The following is a 20517-nucleotide window of genomic DNA, read 5'->3' as shown; positions in this document are numbered from 1 at the left end:
GATTTTGAAAATTGTAACTTAATTTTAATTTTTGAAAATATATTTTTTATTAAAATGAAATTTTAGTTAACTAAAAATATATTATAATTAAAAGTATAAAAATATTATTTAAATTTAAAATTTTATAAAATATATCTTAAATATAAAAGAAGTTGGAGATAGTAGCTTTTTTTGTCTTTAAACTTTGAGCAAAATTTTATTTTAATCATTTTCTCTACCACGTAATGTGCCAATTACACTATTCACATAACGTTAATGGACATTTATCGTAAATTTAAACTGTTTCATAGATGGAATAACGAAAATAAGATAATTTTGGACAAATGGGGATTTGATTAGAATTTTTTAAAGATTAAAGATTAAAATAGAATTTAACTTAAAGTTTAAGGATTATAAGTGCTATTTACTCAAAATTGTATAAAACATTATCAAATTTTATTTATTTTAAACCAAAATCAAAATTAAATTGTTAATATTTTTATTAATTTTATCTTAGTGTCCAAAAAATCATTTATGAAATTAAAATTTTAAAAATAAAAGTTATAGATGCATCATGCATCTACCAAAAACTAATTATTATATAACATTTTGCTCAAAAAAATTATTATATAAGATTAATTCCACTCCTCTAAAGTTTAAAATTTGAATCCTCCTGATTTATTATTGTCATAACTATTCTATCAAATTTATCAGTTATCTTATATATAAATGTTGTAAATTTTAGCCAAAGTTGCCATGTTCTAGCCATATGACTTATCACGTGGTAGCCTTTTGATTTTGATTTTTTAATTTGTAAGGCTTTTTTACTTTTTATTTTTAAAATTTTTTTAAAGGTGTAGGACTTACTTTTTTTAAAATTTTTTGGGTGTGGGACCCACAGCCAAGTTTTCATTTTTTTCCATTTTGATTTTTGTATATTTTTCTCTTTTAATTATATTCAATAATTAAAAAAAGCAAAACATATATTGTTTTATTTTTTTTTTTTTTTGTATAAGACTCAATTATACCAAATATTTTTTTTTATTTTTTCTACTTCTTCCTTTTTTAATTTATTACAAAAGTTTAAAATTTTTTTTATTTTAATTTTATTTTGAAGCTCACTTGCCATTAAAGGTGCACCATATGTTTTTTTTCCCTTTTTTATTTTTTACATAATTGATAAATCATTTTTTAGATTTATTTTTTGTAAAACCTGCATATAAATGACATACAACCTATCAATCTATTTGATTTTTTTTAATTTTCTTTTTTCTTTGTTAACTTTTTTTTAATATTTAATAAATATTTTTTATATTGACTTTTTTAAGTGTGGGTTATTTGATATTAATTTTAAAATATATACTTTTATCTTTTTTTTTTTAATTTGGTCGTTTAAAGAAAATTATATTAATGGATTGTTGGCATCATATCCAAATTTGATTTTTTTCCTTTTTCGGTCTTTTTTTTAATTCATAATATAAATTTTTTGATAAAAATTCATTATTGTTGATGTTGCGTGCGAACTCAACTTTTTTTTTGCTTTTTATCTTTTTTTTTTATCTTTTTAAAGGTTTTAACTTTTTTTAACTTAGATCTTTCTTATAAAAAAACAACGAATATGTGTCACCTAATTTCGTTTTCTTTTTACCTTTCACCTTTTTTGTTTTTAATTTGCTTAATTAGAAGAATTTCTCAACAAAAGAAATTGGTAAATCAATTTTTGAAGAAAAATATCAATGTCAGTGTATATGATAAAAACACTTGTTATCAATGGATTTTAGTTCATCTGAATTCAATAGATGTATTTTTTGTAAAAAAAATTGAGATTAAATCAAATTTTTTTTTAATTCAAGTCAAGTTGAATATGAGCTTAAGGTTTTTTGTCTTGCTTGTATATATATAAATATATGTTTTACTGTTTCATTTAATTTTATATTTATTTATCAATATAATTATTATTTAATGTCCTAATTTAATGAATTTACATGTCATCCTCTTTTTTCTTCCTTTTATGTACCTTTTTTGTCATTTCCTTTTTTTAAAAAAAGAAAATTGCCTTTTTTTTTTCTAACTTAGATCAATTTTGTATAAAAAAAAAGTTAATAAATGTAGGGATGACAAAATAGTTCATATTATGGATATCTATTTAGCTTGATCCAATATCTTTTTTTTTTTTTTTAAATTAGGGATCGGATTGATGTATTCTCTTTTTTTAAATTGGGCCTAGATCAAATGAGTTTAGGATCTTTTATCATGCTTTAAGTATATATATAATATAATATTTTTAATTTTTAATTTTATTTTATATTTATATATTATTATATTAATAAAGTTATTATTTAATATCTTTTGTTAATACAAATATAATATATATACATAATTAAGATTTAATTCATCTGTGCATACAACCATCTTATAAATAAACCATATATATGTACGAATATATGCTGTGTGTTGTATCTCATTCACATTATTTTTGTTTTTTAGGCTGACATGTATAATCTCTTTAATTTTTTTTAAAAAAATCTCTTTTTTTGAATAAAACTTGGATTCATTAAATAGAGATACAACTCTCTTGTACTATAATATCATAAAGCTTATCATGAAATCCATCAACTAGATAAGGTTTTCCTTTCTAGCTATGGTCGTCTTTGCTAGCCTACAAGCCACCTTGTTGCCTCTCTGTGCACATGAGAGATTTTCCACTTAGTGAACCTAGATAGCTCTATTTTGGTATCCTTCACTAAGTTTCATATCACAGATAGCTTTGGTACCATTTTTTGTTTAAATTGTAAAGTTACCATAAGTGTATCACCCTTCATGATCACCCTCTACATTCCTAAGTTTCTTGTAAACTTTGTTGCTTTAGCCAACGCCATGCCTTTAATGACCTCTGGCTCTTTGATGCCATTCATGCTCATACATAATGTTGCTTTTACCATGCCCAAATGGTTTTTTATGACAGCTCTAATTCTTGCTCTATTATCCTTTCTTTCAAAGGCCCTATCAAAATTAACTTTTAATTATCCTTTCATAGGTGCTTTCTATTTATCTACCATTTTTCTTACCATTGCCATCTCTTTTTTTTTAGTTCTATTATACTCTAACAAGAATTGGTACACAAATGTCACTGTGGCCTGGCCATTTTGATTATATTACTCTTGAGTTTATCATTCTTAGCCCTCAATAATGCCTAGCACATCGTTGCAAATTTACCCAACTCATCTTCATTTAGTTCATTTGTCACCCAAGCTAGCCATTATCTAACAATCCTTATCTACCTATCTTGCCAGTCTTCATTTGGGTATGCAAGCCTTTAGCTTTCTTTCACATGTATACAGTCCCTTATAGCATACATTGTTGTTTTGTTTTCCTTGTTGCATCTTGGATATTGCGCATTCTCTATAATTTTTTCCTTTATAATGTTCTATATACTAGTAAGATATCATTCCACATCATTTATAAAAAGATTATAATTTTAGCAAGTATTGATAGTCGTCAACCTGCTTCTAGTACAGATTCATAATACTATTGTCCATGCCTTCATTATCTTCTTCCTCCTGGCTTATATTTATTTCATTCAAGACCAGTCTATGATATCTATTTTTTACAAAATATACTCCACTCTTGGAGTAGTCCCAAACCAAAACATCTTGTTGGCCACTCAAACTAATGGGTTTAGCTTTATTCTCTTTTGCCATATCTTCATGGAATATATTATCCAACTTTTCATTGTTCCATTGTACCTCATTTGCATGGAACAAATCCTTCACCATTCCATCACTTGGTATGTGGTTTGTTTGAGGAGTGGGATTAAAGTTGCACATTATTAGGATCCACTTATCATGCCAAATCTTAATTCATTCCTTATTTCCCACATGCCACCTTAAGCAAAGGTTTAGGACAACAATTCCTTGCCAAATGCTTTTTCTAGTATAAGAAGGTGCTCTCCTCAATTTTGCATCAAGAAAATTAGTTCTAAGGAAATAATTCATTTTTAGCACCTTGTGAACAAGCGAGGAAGGATTTTGCATTAGTTTTCATCCTTGTTTCATAATAAGGGCCTTATTGAACAAATGTTTCTAAAACCCATTCCACATTTTTCCTTATTTGTACATAATTTCCTCCAACTTATCTAGCAGATTCCCTTATTTTTTCCATGGAGTGCCGCCACCAAAACTTGCTAATAATCATGTTGATCTCATGGCATAGGTTCTTCAAGAACAAAAAGCAAGACATAGCATATGCAGACTTGGATTATGGAACTACTTTAATAAACATTTCTTTTCCTCCAGCTGATAGCCATTTGTGACTTCAATGTTTTATTTTCCTATTTATTTTCTTTAAAATCTCCACGAAAGCCCTTTTTTTTCTTTCTTCTAATTAACATAGGCAGCACCAGATACCTTTTCGAATTAGAAGTGGATTGGATCCTAAACAACCTTTTTGTCATTTTGATTGCATCTTCACTTGTATTTTCGTTGAAAAAAAAAACTTGATTTGTCATAATTGATCTGTTGCTCAAAACTTTTCTTATACACTCTAAGCATGTCCCTTACCATATTGCATTCCCTTTGCTTTGCCTTAGAAAAAAGTAAGCTGTCATATGCAAAAAAAAAAAAAAAATGAGTTTTATTTTTTTTTTAAGAGGTGAAACTCACCTTTAAAATTTTTTTTTCGTTAAGACACATCTTTATGGTTTTTACATATGGAACCTAGATTTTTTTTGTGGGACCTATTTCGATAATTTTTTATTTTATTTATTTTAAATTTTTATGTATTTTATTAGAATTTTTTTTTCTAATATGATCCATTTTTTTCAACTTTTTTTCATTGAACATTTTTTTTAATTTTTTCTTTGGTATCACATGTAATTTTTTATTTTTTAAAACATTTCATAAATATCTTTTATTTTTTTAATCAACTTGATATCAAAATTTATTTTATTTTTCTCTTTTTTGAGAAGATACGATAAATTTTTAATAAATTTTTTTTATCTTTTTGATATCAAATGTATGTCACATGTTTTTTGTCAATATTTATCTTTTTTTTTTCTTTTTTTATATATTTAATAAATAAAATTTTAAATTTAAATTTTTATGACTGATTTGATCTTAAAGGTAAATTGCATGCTAAGTTATTTGATTTTTTTCTCTTTTTTTTATTTACTTGTTTATTTAATAAAAAATTGAAATATTTTTTAAAAATTTAAGAATCATTTGATATTATTATTAAAATATATTTTTTATTTTATTTTTTTTTTAAAAAAGATATTACTAATATGCTGACATCACGTCCAAATTTGATCTTTTTCGTTCTTCTTTTAGATTTAATTATTTTATGTTTAGGGACTTACTTAATATTAACTGTATGCCATGTTTCTTTTTGTTTTTTTCTATTATTTTTTATTTTATATTTAATAAATATTTTAATAAATTTAAATTTTTTGTGTGACCCCTTTATGCTAAGTTTATATCATATATCCAATCATTCGCTTTTTTTATTTTTTTATTTTTTTCAAAATTTTTTAATATCTAATGAAAAATTTTAAATATTTTAAAATTTCTAAAGAATTAGGGTCCTTTTAATATTATTGATTTAATATATATTCTTTTTTATTTAATAATTTAAAAAGTATTATGAAAGTTTGTCATTACATCGAGATTTATTTTGGTTTCTATTTTTAAACTTTTTAAAAAATCCTTGATATAACTTTATTTTTACTATTTCATTTAATTATATATATGTATTATATTAATAAGATTATTATTTAATATCTTAATTTAATAAATTTATTTTATTTTTTTGTTTTTATTTTGTATTAAATTAATTTTAACAGAAAAGGAAGACTGATTGAAGTGTCCACATCGCAACTTCATTTAACTTTTTTTCTTTCATTTTTTATTTTTCAATTGGATAAATTTTACAAGAAACGTGTAGATTGATGGAAATGTCAAAATAATTTGCATTTGATAGGTTTGATTCATCCTTATTAGATAGGGAGTGATTTTTGGATCAAGGTCAAGTTAGAGCATGCTACTTTTTTTTTTTTTAAAGAAAAAGGATATCGGGATAGAGGCATGTTTAAGGTGTTTTGTCTCGATAAATTTCGAAGTACATATTAAAATATACATTTTATTAGTAATTTTGTTCTATATATATTATATTAATAAAGTAATTATTTGATACTTTAATTTAAAAAATTAATATTTTAAACTTAATAAAAATATTTTTTATTTATTTGCTTTTTTTCTTTTTATTTTTTTAAATTAGATAATTTTCGTAAAAAAAAAATCAATGAAATAATCATATATCACCTCCATTTGTTTTTTTTGGTTAACTTTCGTTTTTGTTCTTAAATTAGGTGAATTTTACAATAAAAAAAACTAATTAAATAGATATGATAAAAAAATTTTTGATCCAAGACTACACATGGTTGTGTCGCTACTTATTATTAAGATTACAGTAGGACTGTGAAGTAAACTTTGAATAAATCCATAGACAAAATAATTAAAGGCATCAAAGTCTCTAGAACAAGGAAGATGTATTGAGTACTGCTCAGCTGCTCTCCACTAGAATCTACCCTATTCTTCTACAAAACACATCACTAGAATTTTCAAGAACTCAACTTAATTCCCTTCTTTTTCTCGTATATATACAGTTGCGGTGCATTAGAATTTATCATTGTCCTTGCCTGTCTTCAAGTCATCAGTCCCAAAATCCCAATCCAAGCAAGATAAAAAAAAAAAAAAATCTGATCTGTATATATATAATGACGCAACAACTCGATTTCTTGCGGCTGCAGCTGTTGCTCTTGCTGTGTTATGCTGCCTTATCCAATGGGTCTTTGCTGCCATTTATGGATCATCCAGGTAGTGGCAATCTGTTATTGCCTGATCCGTTCCGAGTGCTAGAGCAAATCCCACTTGCCCTGGAGAGGGACGAGAGCTTGGCACTGTCTCCAGCCAGGGTAGACTGGAAGGAAACACCCGAGGGGCATGTGATAAGGATAGATGTGCCCGGGTTGAAGAAGGAAGAGCTCAACATTGAAGTGGAGGAAAACCGAGTGCTGAGAGTGAGCGGGGAGAGGAAGAAAGAGGAAGAGGAGAAGGGTGATCATTGGCACAGGGTGGAGCGATCGTTTGGCAAGTTTTGGAGACAGCTTAGGTTGCCTGACAATGTGGACTTGGACAGTGCTAATGTCATAAGTCGAGACTTAAACTTCGAATCTGCGCGACTCCGAGACCCGGATATTTATTCTTCCAACGTCCCGAATCAGTCTATCTGCTACGGTTCACACCCTTGTGAGGTATTGTCCCTTCTGACCCTCCTGACCTCATGATTTTGTCCTACAAAAGACGCCTCTCAAGATAGAGATGGTGTGAACTTTTATATACCTCAAGGACCCTCTTATTATATTTGATGTAGGATTCAGGACTCTTCTTTAAGTCCGTGATATTCTCCCGCACCCAATAAGATAGAGATGGTGTGAACTCTTATATACCTCAGGGACCCTCCTATTATATTTGATGTGGGACCCTCCTATTATATTTGATGTGAGATTCATGACTCTTCTTTAAGTCCATGATATTCTCCTGCACCCAATCTCGTGACGCCTTCGTCACGGAGGCTGACCACCCTGCCTACCTCCCTCGAGGCGCTTGGCATGGATCGAACGGTATAGGGCTGGCTCTGATACCACTTGTCACAGGTTGAGATTTAAGCTCCGAACCTGCGCGGCTCCAGGACCCGAGCATTCATCCTTCCAGCGTCCCGAATCAGCCTACCTGTTAAGGTTCACACCCTTGTGAGGTATTATTCGTTCTGATCCTCTTGACCTCATGATTTTGTCCTGCAAAAGACGCCTCTCAAGGTAGAGATGGTGTGAATCCTTATATACCCCAAAGATCCTCTTATTATGTTTGATGTGAGATTCAGAACTCTTTCTTAAGTCCATGACACTAAGACAAAGCTGAAAGATGGTATGCTTACTTTGTCCTTAGCCAAGCTGTCTCCTGACAAGATTAAGGGTCCAAGGGTAGTGAACATTGCTGGAGGGGAGGCTCATGAACCTGCCAAACTCAAGGATAACGCAGCCAAGCAGGAGCTTTAGATGCTTTTCATAGCTTTCACGGCGTTTTTCCAGCCATAGTTAATGTTGATAGAGACGATCTTTTGCCTGGAAAATAGGCTGTATCTGTGTGTTTCATGTAAACCTGAGTTTCACAACTACTAGTACTAATAATAATGTAACGTGCGAGACGACTGCAACTGGAACTGGATTTTCATGAAGCTACTATGTGCTTGTTGTAATTAACGAATTCCCTCTTTTCACATGGACTATTATTAGCTACTCAAATTAGGTTGTGTTCATAATTTTAGCTAAATTATATTTATTGAGGTTACGAATATAATAAAAATTATTGCGATCATAAATTTATTTTTTAATTTTATATAATTTATTATAAAATATAATAATTATTATAAAAAAATTTTATTTTATAATTTTTAAAATAATATAGTACATTTCATATTTTTATTTTTTGAAAAAAGTTTACAATTGTTTTAAGATTATATCAATATATTCATAGAGTAAAAATAAACTCGAATTTTCTTTTTAAAAATTTATATAAATTCGTAATGGAGGATAAATAAAAAATAAGAGTAATAATTGTGTACATATATTATAAATATAAATAAATTATAAGTATGCATTACATCGTTACAATTTAAATGACATTCTAAATTCAAACCTAGTCTTCCAAATTCATGTATCAAAGCATCAAATCAGTTCATCAAAAGAAAAAAAAAGGGGCAAATTTTTTACATCTAGCCTTCGAAGCCACAAGAGACTCTGCCACGGCGTAAGATGATCAAATAAGCTGACCAAGCGGACCAAAACATTTCCCTTTCCATGGACAAGCAAAAGTAGTCTCTTTTGAAGCAAAGAGCCAAAGGCGAAGTAAAATAAAAATATAACCCTCATTTTTGTCTTAAAATTTCTTCTCAAGTAAGATTCGAAACTTGAAAAACTCGAAAAGAAAGGAAAAAAGAAAAAAGAAAAAAAAAACAGATAATTATTGGAAACGAAATTTTAGGTTTCCCTCTTTTTTCGGCTTCGATAAAAATGAACTCCATCAACCGCAACAATGGAGAAAGCAACAACGGGAAGAGCAGCATTTTCGATGGATTAAAGCAAGATCTGGATTTATACTTCTTGGGGCTGTCTCGGCTCGGCTCGTCTAAGGCTCTTACAGATAAGGAGGAGGATGAGGAGGAGGCTCCGAAAGAGCTCAACACGATCAATAGCTCGGGAGGGTTCTTGGTGGTGGCGCCTGATAAGTTGTCGGTGAAGTATACCAGCGTTAACCTCCATGGCCACGACGTCGGTGTGGTTCAAGCCAATAAGCCGGCTCCAGTGAAGCGTCTGCTTTATTACTTTGAGATATATGTGAAGGACGCTGGGGCTAAGGGCCAGATTGCTATTGGATTCACTAATGAAGGCTTCAAGATGCGGAGACAGCCCGGGTAATATAGCGCTTTTTTTTTTTTTAGTGGAACAATGTTGTTGAAGAAAAGGAGTTTTGATTGAATTGGTTGGTGGTTATTATAGTTCAAAGAGTTTTGTTTGTTAATTTAAATTGGTTTGCATTTGGTTGATGAAAGAAAAAGAAAAGGAAAATAGTGGAAATGACGAAAAGAGAAGAAGAAGAAGAAGAAGAAAATGTTTTTCAATTGGTTAATTATTGAGCAAGAGAGGAAAAGAAAAGCAAGGATAGAGTGAGAATTTATTTTCTTTTGCTTCTGATTCTTTTTACTTTTGGTCTGCTAAGTTGGGGGAAAAGTAAATAAATGTGGGGAGAAAATGTTTTTACTACTTTATGCTTATGTTTATTATGGTGTAACTTATTAACCATTACATTTTACCACTTGTGTTTTTATTTTTCTTTTCCCATTTTCTTGTTGTAATTTAACAGCATGCATGATTGTGCATAGTTGCTTGAGAATGGAAGAAAATGTGTAAAAAGTTTAAATCCAGGGTAGTGTCTTGTTTCTTTCCCTTTTGATTCACACTGGTTTTTTTGAGTCTGGAAAATGAGGGAAAAGAAAGAGAAGGAAAAGGGAATGGAGTTCTCTTAGTAAGTGAGCATATGTTAATCATATTTCAAAAAGGAAAAAGGAATTTATTTGAAGTGAAAGTCCTGTACTTCGCTGTAGGAAGAAAAAGAAATGATCCTGTATGGATGGGTTTCTGCTTTTCTTCATTCAGTTCAATTTTGTTTTTGTCATGTTTTGAGGACAGGTTCTGGATATTGAGAGAAATGAAGAAAGAAGAGTTAACACCGCCTATGACAGAGTAGGAAGAAAACAAAGAAAGGAGAATTTTTTTTCTTTTAACGTTGCCAGTGGCACAAGCTTTTCTAAGAGAGAAAGAGATATAATTAGGATGACAGCTTTTAATTAGGTTGCTTGATTGGGATTTGGCAATTTTCTGAGAAATTGTAGGAAAATCAGAAAGATTTTATTTGTCTTAACTTCTTATATGTACATATTGAAGTATTCTTCTAAACTGTCACAGATGGGAAGTAAACAGTTGTGGGTATCATGGGGATGATGGATTGCTATACCGTGGACAAGGAAAGGGAGATGCTTTTGGTCCAACATATACAAAAGGAGATATGGTTGGTGGTGGCATAAACTATGCTTCACAGGAATTCTTTTTCACGTAAGACATAGTTTTCTATCATTTTCTGTAGATAGGAGCACTTGTGCTTTGAGCATATCTGTTGCTTGAATGTAAAGCTCTATTCATTTCTGAAGATTCTTATGATTTTGTATGCTCTTTATGTTGATGCCAGTAAAAATGGGGCAATAGTAGGAACGGTTTGCAAGGAAAAGGAAATGAAGGGTCGCTTATTTCCTACAATTGCTGTTCACAGCCAAAATGAGGAGTATTTTTACCTTCTGTTTTGTGTATTTATATGAATTCTTTCATTTATTTGTTGTAATAAGGCACCTGCATTTGCATTTATTGAAGGATAGGAATAATGGAGATATCATTTTTCTCTATTCTGACCTCTCTGGTTGTAGTTAATTGTGTTTGTTGTTATTCTGCTGCATGATACATTGAGGTTTCTCTTCAACGAATGAGCAGGGACATGTTAGTTATGACACTTTTGTTTCTGGCATCGTCCAAAGAAGTGTCTGGCCTAGTAAAACTACTTTGAGGGGTAAATTAAGCTAAAAATTGGTCTTAGAGTTGGGAAAAGATAGTTATTTCTTTCTAGAGACTTGAATGTAGTTATTTTTTGCTTGAGGCTATTCAAGCTTATTTCATGACAGTGAGGGTGCAAAAGTCAGTTGCAAACCATATAGGTTTAAGCTGAGTTGAAATAAATTCAGAGCTGAATTTGAGCTTGAATGTGGCTTGATTATCGAGCTGAAATTGAGCAATTGGTTTCTGGTCTCTGCTCAGCTTGTTTATCCTTGGGTCAGTAGTGCACTATGTTTTAATTTATCAAATATAGCTGAGATGTCCATGATCCAATGGCAGTTGAGTTGGATTTTCTAGTTCCTACTTGGTTAGCAATGGCACTGGGTTTGTACTAAGCATCATAAAAGATGGTTGGAATATAAATAGATAGTGTAAATTGCTAAAGCCCTGCATACTTACAATCTCCTTTGAAGTTTTCCTGCAGATTTCTCCTTGATACCTGCCAAAGATATAGAAAGTTGATTGCTACTAAAAATGGCATCTTGAGATTTTGTGATTAGGGAATGTTATAATTAGTCTATATCAACAAGGGGAAATTTTGTGATTAACCCAAAAGTGGTAGAAGCATGGGTTATGATTATGATCTTTATATTTGAAAATGATGCCTGTTGTAATTCTATTAGTTTTAAAAATCAGATGAGCTCTTCTCGTTCATCATGTGTGAGTAGATTGTCCTTTCTGGTGATCGGCGATCATTGCCTTGGTTATTAAAAGCACCTAAAATGCAATTATGACATCTTATCTACTTTGATTTTTCCTTACTAATTGCGCCAATAGTCGTTATACAGTTCCATCACAATGCAAGTAGTTATTGTTAATGTGGTAATGATTTTGAATTGTTCTGATGATTGTTTTTATTTCAAAATGAACAGGGTTCATGTCAACTTTGGGCAAAAGAAGTTTGCTTTTGATTTGAAGGCAAGTTATGCTTCTTTATTTTGCATCTTGCTTTATTTTCCTTCAATGTATGCTAACCTTAGTTTCTGTATACCTTGGTTCTCTCAGTCTTGTCATAGTAAGTGATTTCGTAAAGGTCTCTTGTTTGTATCTTCCTATTTACTATATTTGATACCATATTATCAGGAATATGAAGCTCAAGAGAGGTTGAAGCAGCAGATGACTATTGAAAAGATATCTCTACCACCAAATATTAGTTATGGGTAAAATTTTCTTTTGCTACTAAAATGTATTTTTTGCTCTGTGGTTTTACATGTCTGTCCAATGGGATTACCTTTTGGATGATTTGATGCTTGTGGTTAAAGAAGTATCTGAAATCTTTAAATCTAAGCTACTGCTTTTATAATGTAATAATTGCTGTAAAATAGAAGCTTGTAGTTTAGGCAATGGTGATAATACGAATTACATGCTATTGATTCCTGATAATAGTTCTGTCTATCTTCCATCTTGTTCTACATCTTGGGTGAAAGAAGGCATTAAAAAACTCTGAAAAGGTTTTGAAGCACCAGAAGCACTATGAGAAGAAGATAAAATATTTAATACTTGGAGGATAAAGTGTCATACTAAATCAAGAAAATAAAAGTATATGCATGCAAGTTACATGCAATTGGAGTTATTGGTGGCCAGAACTTCAAGCTTAAAATGATAGATTCTTAGTTATGGAGGCCATGTAGAGGTTATTTGCATCTCTCTAGGTGGGTGTAAAAGTCAACTTGAGAACTTATCATTCTATCACATTAGACTTAATTAGTAGCATAATCTGTCATAGTTGTATATTTTAAGATATATGTTTTTAATCTTATATGCATGCAAGTTACATGAAATTGGAGTTATTGTTGGCCAGAACTGAAAGCTTAAAATGTTAGATTCTTAGTTATGGAGGCCATGTTGAGGTTATTTGCATCTCTCTAGATGGGTGTAAAAGTCAACCTGAGAACTTATCATTCTATCACATTAGACTTAATTAGTAGTATAATCTGGCATAGTTGTATATTTTAAGATATATGTTTTTAATCTTATTGAACAGACTTGTTCGCTCCTACCTGCTACATTATGGCTATGAAGATACACTCAATTCATTTGATTTGGCTAGTAAAAGCACTATCCCTCCTATCTATATAGCTCAAGAAAATGGCTTTGATGAGCAGGATATTGTGTATGCTCTAAATCAGAGAAAGACTCTACGGCAGGTATGTAATTGTTTGACTTCACATTTTTATATTACGGTTATAAGTTAGTTATCATGCAATTGTCTTTTGGAGGTGCTATTCCATTCATTCTTCTGATAATGGAGTTTGGATACCAAGTTTTTGTATTCTGAGTTTGTAGTTTAGGGAATCTTATGTTCTTCTGTGATGTAGTCTATTTCATACATGTGGTTGGAAAGGAATGAGGAAGTCTGGATGAGCTATTTTGTTGGAAGATTGGTAATGAAGAAGGCTTGAGATACACGGCTGAGCCTGAGGTGTTTGAACTCAGGGTATTAACTGGAACTCTTCCATCACTAGGGGTCATGCATATGGATCTCAGTTTTCATACATGTTTGCACTAGTGAACTTGGGTTATAATCTATGAAGCCCACATGGTAGTTACCTCCGCATATGGGTGTCAGATATGTGTCCGACACGGAAACTTGTATGACATGGCAAAATACGCATCTGATATGCTGGGACACAAAAAAATTTTAAAAAAAATTGAACACGGTCATGATACGGTGACGATAAGCCTAGACAGGTGACTATGGTTACCACTTAGTAGATTTGCTTCCCTATACTCATGAACCGGAAGAAGATTTGCTTGCCCCATCTTGCATGCCTTTACGCAGGCCACTGAGGAAGCTCGACCATGAGTCTTGTGAGATTTCAGAATAAGGCTACCGAATAAAGTGGATGATAGAAGAATGCTACAACAGAGATGAGAAACGCAGCCATATAAAGGAAAGTAGAACCAGAAACAAAAAGAGAATACTGGCTGTAGAAAACTAAGACTATAAGAGGAGAGACTTAGTGAGTAGTGACACTTAGGGTTTCTATTAAAAATGCAATTGGGCTTAAAAAGGTTAAAAGTTGGGCTTATTCCATAATTATGACAATTGGGCTTACAAGTTAAGAATTATACTTTATTCTAATAACAATTATAATTGGATTTCCAAAGAGTTAAGAATTGAACTTATTTCCATAAACAAATGTAGTTAAAGAGTGATATTTATTATATATGTACGTTGAATATTTTACATAAAATATATATAAAATATTTTTTATTGCTGTGTCATGCTGTAATCGTGTCCTCACATTTTAGAAATTGGCATGTTGCCATGTAATGTCGTACCCGTATTACGTGTCATGTCCATGCTTCATAGGTTATAATTATTAATTAACTTTTTATTGATAAAGAGAAATATGAAGAACCCAAAGTTCACATCTTCTGCTAAGCCTATATGGTATGTGAACTTTTTCTTTTACAACCTTAGAGGTGTAGTTGATGTTAAAAATTATAAACCACCAAGCTATAAAGAGCTGTGTTGGTTTAAGCTTTGGACACTAACTTGGAAGAATGGTTCTTCCTCTGTTCTTGGAGCTCTCCAAGGGTTCTAATTCTCTATATCGATCAAGTTCAGTTCTCTTTTCTTTTTTTTGTTTTTTTTGGGATAAGTATATTCTCTTGTTTCCTTTCCTTATTACATGAAAACCTAAGCAAGCTTCCTTCCAACCTGGTTTCTTTTTTAAGACTGTCAGTTTTGCTTGCTACTTTTTCATTGCCTTGTTTCTTATACTGATTTAACTTGCCCTTTCTTCAATAATAGTTTTGATGCCAGTTTCTTGGTGAATTACTTTTGATTTCCACCAGACATAGATGCCATATGAACTAGACTATTAAATGGTGATAATATAATATTATTGAGCATGTCAGATTTCAAAACAATGAAAAAACTTGGATTGAGATAAGAAAGCTTGAAAGCTCCAGATGATGATACTGCATGGTAGTTGATGCCAATCTTCAAGGTGTATATTTCAGTTGCTACGGGTGGGAAGAACAGATAAGTGGATGATGGTTGAGCTAATCACTATTCTTTTTGTTCTGATATAGAAAACAACTATATTGACACATGATTGATATATCTAAGTTTCAAAACCGTTTGAAATAATTGTAAAATAGGTGGGAAGAACATGATAAGTGTATTCTGATTATTATTACTATTTCAATGATGTGGATTATAAATGTACAAATTATTAATCTTGAGGACATGAAGCAAGCTAGTGTGATTGTAATGTTCACTTGAATGTAGTAACAAGGGTTCGTTCTCCAATCTGAATTTTTCTGCTACTGGAGTTCTCTGGAGCCATTTGGTGCACTTTTCTCTGACATTCTTTCAGGTTTAATTTCCTTTCCGTGGATCTGATCCTCCTGCGTTTATCAGTTACTGTCTTTCCTTGCCCTTCATCTCTTCCATTGACCATCTCTTACTCCCTTGATCTGTCTCTTTTTTCTTCCGTTTCCCTCTTTCTAATCCATTCTACTCTGTAACCTCCGATCCCCACCTTTGGTTTCCTGTCATCTTTGCTGTCTGCTTTCTTCTTTCCCAGGATAAAATGAAAAAGGAAAAAGGAAAAAAGAAAGGAAAAATTTGAGGTTTTCCTGTGGATAGTCTGGTGGATGGTTCCGTCAAGTCAACATCATCATCCTTCATTCATTGTGTTTTAGGTTATGAGGGTCTTATAATGCTGTAGTTTTTAGTCTCTGGTAATTTGGATGTAAGCTACTGTTTCATAAGGATGGGCGTTCCCATTTTGTGTAAATAGCATATGGCATATGTATGGCTTTATGTTTATAAACTCAAATTATTTTTGTTGTCCCGAGGCCCCCGAAAAAAAGTAGCAAGAGCCAACTAATGAATATTTATTTTCTGCTGTTTCAATTGCCCACTAATCAGTGATGATATGTGATATTCACTTCGGTTAGCACATTCAAGTTATTTTCTCTTTTCTTCCCTCAAGATTATCTAGTTTTTTATCGATAAGACTATCTAATTTTGATATTTGGTACTTATATTCCATTATGCTTTCCCTTGATCCCTTTTTTTCAGCTATTGCTGTTCTAGTTAAATTAGTGATTATTGTACTTTTCTTGCCAATGAAGCTGATCAGGAATGGCGAGATTGATGCAGCAATTAGCAAACTTCATAATTGGTATCCCCAGATTGTTCAGGTGTGTAAACATTTCAATATTGTCTACTGTTTTGAACATGCTTTACAGATTGACTGTCATAAGAGGATTAAAGTATGCTGTAAATGAATTTGCAATGTTAAGGCATTTATGTTTTCCATTAACATCATTCTAGAACTTCATTGTTTTGTTCTGTTAAAGCATTTCTTTTTTCTTTTCTCTCCCTGAATTCTTTCTTTTCAGGTTCCATCAATTTTTGGCTTCATTTTATTCTATTTGTTTTTTAATCTAATCTATGGCCATTGGGAACTTAAGGAGTGCCCTGCATGGGATTATATGGATTTTAATGAGAAGGGCTTCCTTTGTTGATATCAAATCTGACTTGCATTCTTGCTTTTTACTTTAATAATTCTTTTGTATCCTTCTCTCTCTCTCTCTCTTTCTGTTTACCCTTCTGTGCATCTTTTATGGTACTTTATTTACTTGTATGGATAATTGATAATATATAGATAGCCGCTGATGTGAATGAATAGGGTTTCTTTAGGGAAAATAGAAAGAAAACACTTCTTCTGTCCATGTTGGGATGGAATTTGAACAGGCTTAGTTGCTTGAGCAGTGCTTAGAATAGGTATGTTTAAACTGGGTCAGGTTAGCCAGGGATACAGCAGAATATGTTAACATTCATGCCATTACATCCCTGGAAGAGAAAAGAGGGGAGAATTACACATTATTCTACATTTCATGGGAAAAGTTACATTAAAAACTCCTAATACTCTCCTCAACTTGCCTGGATATTAGTCACAACATTTATGATTTTCCATGTCTTGTGATTGCTCTCTACTAATGTATGTTACATTAGTTACAAAATTCTGGTTTCATCTCACTCATAAACTTTAAAGTGTTAAAAAACCGTGGAGGAATGGATTTAGTTGTGTTGAGGCAAGATTTTATTTCTGCTTGTTCATTATTCCATGAACTTGGATTAATGCGTTATCATTCAGTTATGGCTATTTACATGCTACATGCAGGATGACAAATCAGCTACATGCTTTCTGCTGCACTGCCAAAAGTTTATTGAATTGGTTCGGGTACATATTCTTTCCTGTATATAGTTTGTTTAGTGATACGTATTTTTATTTTTACGAAAAGGCATTGATTACAGAAAAATACTGATTCATCATGTTTTAACATTGAATTGGAAAATAGTGTACTGGATATACATTGTTATCTATTTCAATCTTGTGACTTCTAGCCTAAATTCTAGTTTTCATAGGTTAGGAGACATATTCTGAATAGAAAGCTACAAGAAATTCCAAACTTAAATGATTTGGTATAACACTACTTAACACTCCTGACCCCCCTCTAGGCTTGATACCAACCATTAAAACTAATAATCTTATCACGTGGACAACAATTGCAGACCAACAAACTACAAACAACAAATAACAAAACAAATGGGCAAAGAAACAACCTTAAATTCTGACATCATATCAAATTTTTGGTGAACTTCGAACTTGAAATTAATCGGGAATTAGGTAGGATGTCTATAATAAAATTTGACATTGTATCAGCACAGGTGTGGTGGTTCTGTTGTTAACCTCACATGATAGGCTTCTTATTCTTTTCTATGAAGTATATACGTCAAGGTAGGTTAATTGTAATTGATGATTAAAGTAAATCCTTACATTGATATGCTTGGAGTACCTTGAGTTCTTAAATATAAAAGGGGCCTCTACCACTGTCAATTAGTTTTAGAATAGATGCCTATGATAAAAATTTGACAGCTTATACTTGCTTGTGTAAAAACATTGCATTGCTTCCTTGTTCTAGTTTCACTAGGAAGCCTAAAGAAGTTGTACACATATTGCAAAATAATGGTAGCATGGGTAGTAAATATTACACAGCCACACACCAACCAAATCTGAAAGAAAAAGTAAAAGTGAAAGAAAAAACTCATGTTTATGACCTTTGAACTTTGATTCCTGAATTACATAGTTTTTCCTTTTATGTTTATGATGCTATATCAGTATCAGATGGTTGATGCATATCTGTTTGTCTATTGAGATGTATGTGTACTTGTTTGTAGGTTGGAGCACTGGAAGAGGCCGTTAAGTATGGAAGGATTGAATTGGCAAAATTTTTTGGGCTGGCTGGATTTGATGATTTAGTGCAGGTAGTAAGAAAATTCTTTTCTTAAACTCTCTTTTGTCTATTAAGCTTGCTTTTGGAATGTGTGAGATGACAAACATTATGTCAGGGATGCGCCTAGTATTTGAATTTTCTTATATTTTTAGCTTATGTTAATGCAGTTGGACATGTCCTAGTTCACCATAACTGCAAATAAGAGCTGATATAATTTATTCTGTTTTAGTGCATATTTTAAGAAAATTAAGAATACAACTCTTTGTCTTCTCCCCTTGTATGTGTTTTTAGACAATCGTGTTAAGCAGTTTGTCTGGTGTGCATGTATACTTTCATGTATCTAATTCTCTGTGCAAGAGTGCATGTGAGGAAGGGGGAACGTGGAGTAACTTGCTTTCCTTGTTTTACAGTTTTCTAGCCTGCTTTAATTCTTTCTTTCTCATGGTGTAATGTTTCTTTCAGCTGAGAAATTCGAGCGAGATCGTTATGTATTTCAGTCGCACCAAAATTTAATATTTTAGTTGGTTTTTCTGTTAGGACTGTGTTGCTTTGCTGGCATATGAACGTCCACAGGAGTCCTCTGTTGGATATCTGCTCGAAGAGTCACAACGTGATGTTGTGGCAGACACAGTTAATGCTATGATCTTATCAACAAATCCCAATATGAAAGATATGAAAGGCTGCTTGCAATCTTATCTTGAGAGACTACTCAGACAGCTAACTGCTTGCAGTTTGGAGAGAAGGTCAGCAAATGGGGATCAGGGTGAAGCATTCCATTTGCATCAGGTTCTTACCATTGGTAGAGACATGAAGTGCTAGCTGATATATGTAAATTGCACTTTTCATCCTTTTCTATCCACATCACTAATAGATTTTTCCCTATTACCCTTTTCAATTTACAAGTGATTGGATTGGCCCGAGTGTCTGCTATACAGAGTAGAGCACCCCTTTAGGGTTCCAAACAAAAAATAATTCTACATTTTCTCTGAAGATGGGGTGTTTCTTCATATGCTTGTAAGCTTTTGTTTCACAAACTTGTCCCTAAATTGAAAATTTTCAAATTGGCTGGATGCGGATTCCATTGTGAACAGTCTTGATAATGTTTACTTGTTCCTCTACTCTTGCATTTTTGTTACTTTACTCTGTGGAAGGCTGCACTAAATTTTGATACAAGCTTCTGGTGGGTTGAGCTTTGCTGACTCTTTGAGATTGGTTGTCGTTTTGGGATGAAATCTTGCATCTTGTATGCTCATTTTGGTAGGTTGGTTGGTTATGGTGTAGAGGCATTTGTCAAATTGTCAATCCTGTCAACGCTGCACTTAGGAACGGTCCTTTTGTTGCTTTATCTCGTTGGGATTATGTTTTGATGTTCATCGGATGCGGGGTGCTAAGTTTGGGATTATGTCCCTGTAGGTGACTTCGATCAATTATGAGTCGATTTGCCTGCAAACGACATATTTGGTTATCATGCAAATCTGTGCAAAACGCCATGGACAGACTTTTGGCTTTGGAAACATGTGTTAGCTTTAGCCTTCTTTATGCTGGATAATAAGCCTGGAATCGCTCATTGCTCGCATGTCCTTATGGTCGGTAAAAATAACGAGGAATGAGATCTGAACTTCCTCAAGTAGCGCATCACTTTGCTTTTTGCCCCAGCACTGAACTACGGCATTCTCCAATCTATGTTGAGACATTGTCATCAACCTTCTGATATGTAATGTTTTTTTCTTCAACTATGATAACAAATGCCATTCGTATCCTAAATTGGTCGTTAAATTAAACCAAACAGTGACTACAAATAAAGAAATAGTTTTTGTAAAAAAAAAAAAAGAAAAAGAATTTATAATGTATTCTCATTCATTTTCGCCAGAAAATTAAGCACCCAAGATCAAACATTCATTTGCTTGACATTACTTTGAAAAGGTGTCTGGTATGGCTAAGCAGATTCATAAAGCTAGAATTTGTAGCAGTGCATTTGCATTCATTTACGGCAGAGAATT

The 20517-nt window shown here is 32.0% G+C and overlaps 2 protein-coding genes across 4 annotated transcripts; both read left to right on the top strand.

Annotated features, from left to right (window-relative positions):
• Positions 1–6548: 6548 nt before the first annotated feature.
• Positions 6549–8336, top strand: ATHSP22.0 (HSP20-like chaperones superfamily protein). Of its 2 annotated transcripts, none has more exons than XM_089749503.1 (2): positions 6549–7288; positions 7408–7967. In XM_089749503.1, exons 1-2 carry the CDS (start codon positions 6752–6754, stop codon positions 7453–7455), a joined length of 585 nt encoding a protein of 194 aa, XP_089605629.1. In that variant the 5' UTR covers positions 6549–6751; the 3' UTR covers positions 7456–7967. The 2 variants fall into 2 exon arrangements, with proteins under 2 accessions (XP_089605629.1, XP_089605630.1); XM_089749504.1 differs by having other exon boundaries at positions 6552–7180; positions 7946–8336.
• A 502-nt stretch (positions 8337–8838) lies between these two features.
• Positions 8839–19611, top strand: LOC111315786 (ran-binding protein M homolog). 2 transcript variants are annotated; one of them, XM_022917796.2, is made up of 10 exons: positions 8839–9507; positions 10559–10705; positions 10839–10931; positions 12127–12172; positions 12338–12414; positions 13239–13401; positions 16349–16417; positions 17404–17463; positions 18462–18548; positions 19055–19611. In XM_022917796.2, exons 1-10 carry the CDS (start codon positions 9107–9109, stop codon positions 19334–19336), a joined length of 1425 nt encoding a protein of 474 aa, XP_022773531.1. In that variant the 5' UTR covers positions 8839–9106; the 3' UTR covers positions 19337–19611. The 2 variants fall into 2 exon arrangements, with proteins under 2 accessions (XP_022773531.1, XP_022773532.1); XM_022917797.2 differs by lacking the exon at positions 10839–10931.
• The last annotated feature ends 906 nt before the right edge of the window (positions 19612–20517 follow it).

Source organism: Durio zibethinus, chromosome 20, assembly GCF_047325235.1.
Source record: "Durio zibethinus cultivar Kanyao isolate XHJ-2024 chromosome 20, ASM4732523v1, whole genome shotgun sequence".
Classification (NCBI taxonomy): Eukaryota; Viridiplantae; Streptophyta; class Magnoliopsida; order Malvales; family Malvaceae; genus Durio; species Durio zibethinus.
The sequence above is the reverse complement of the archived record's forward strand: the minus strand, read 5'-3'. Positions and strand labels throughout refer to the sequence as shown.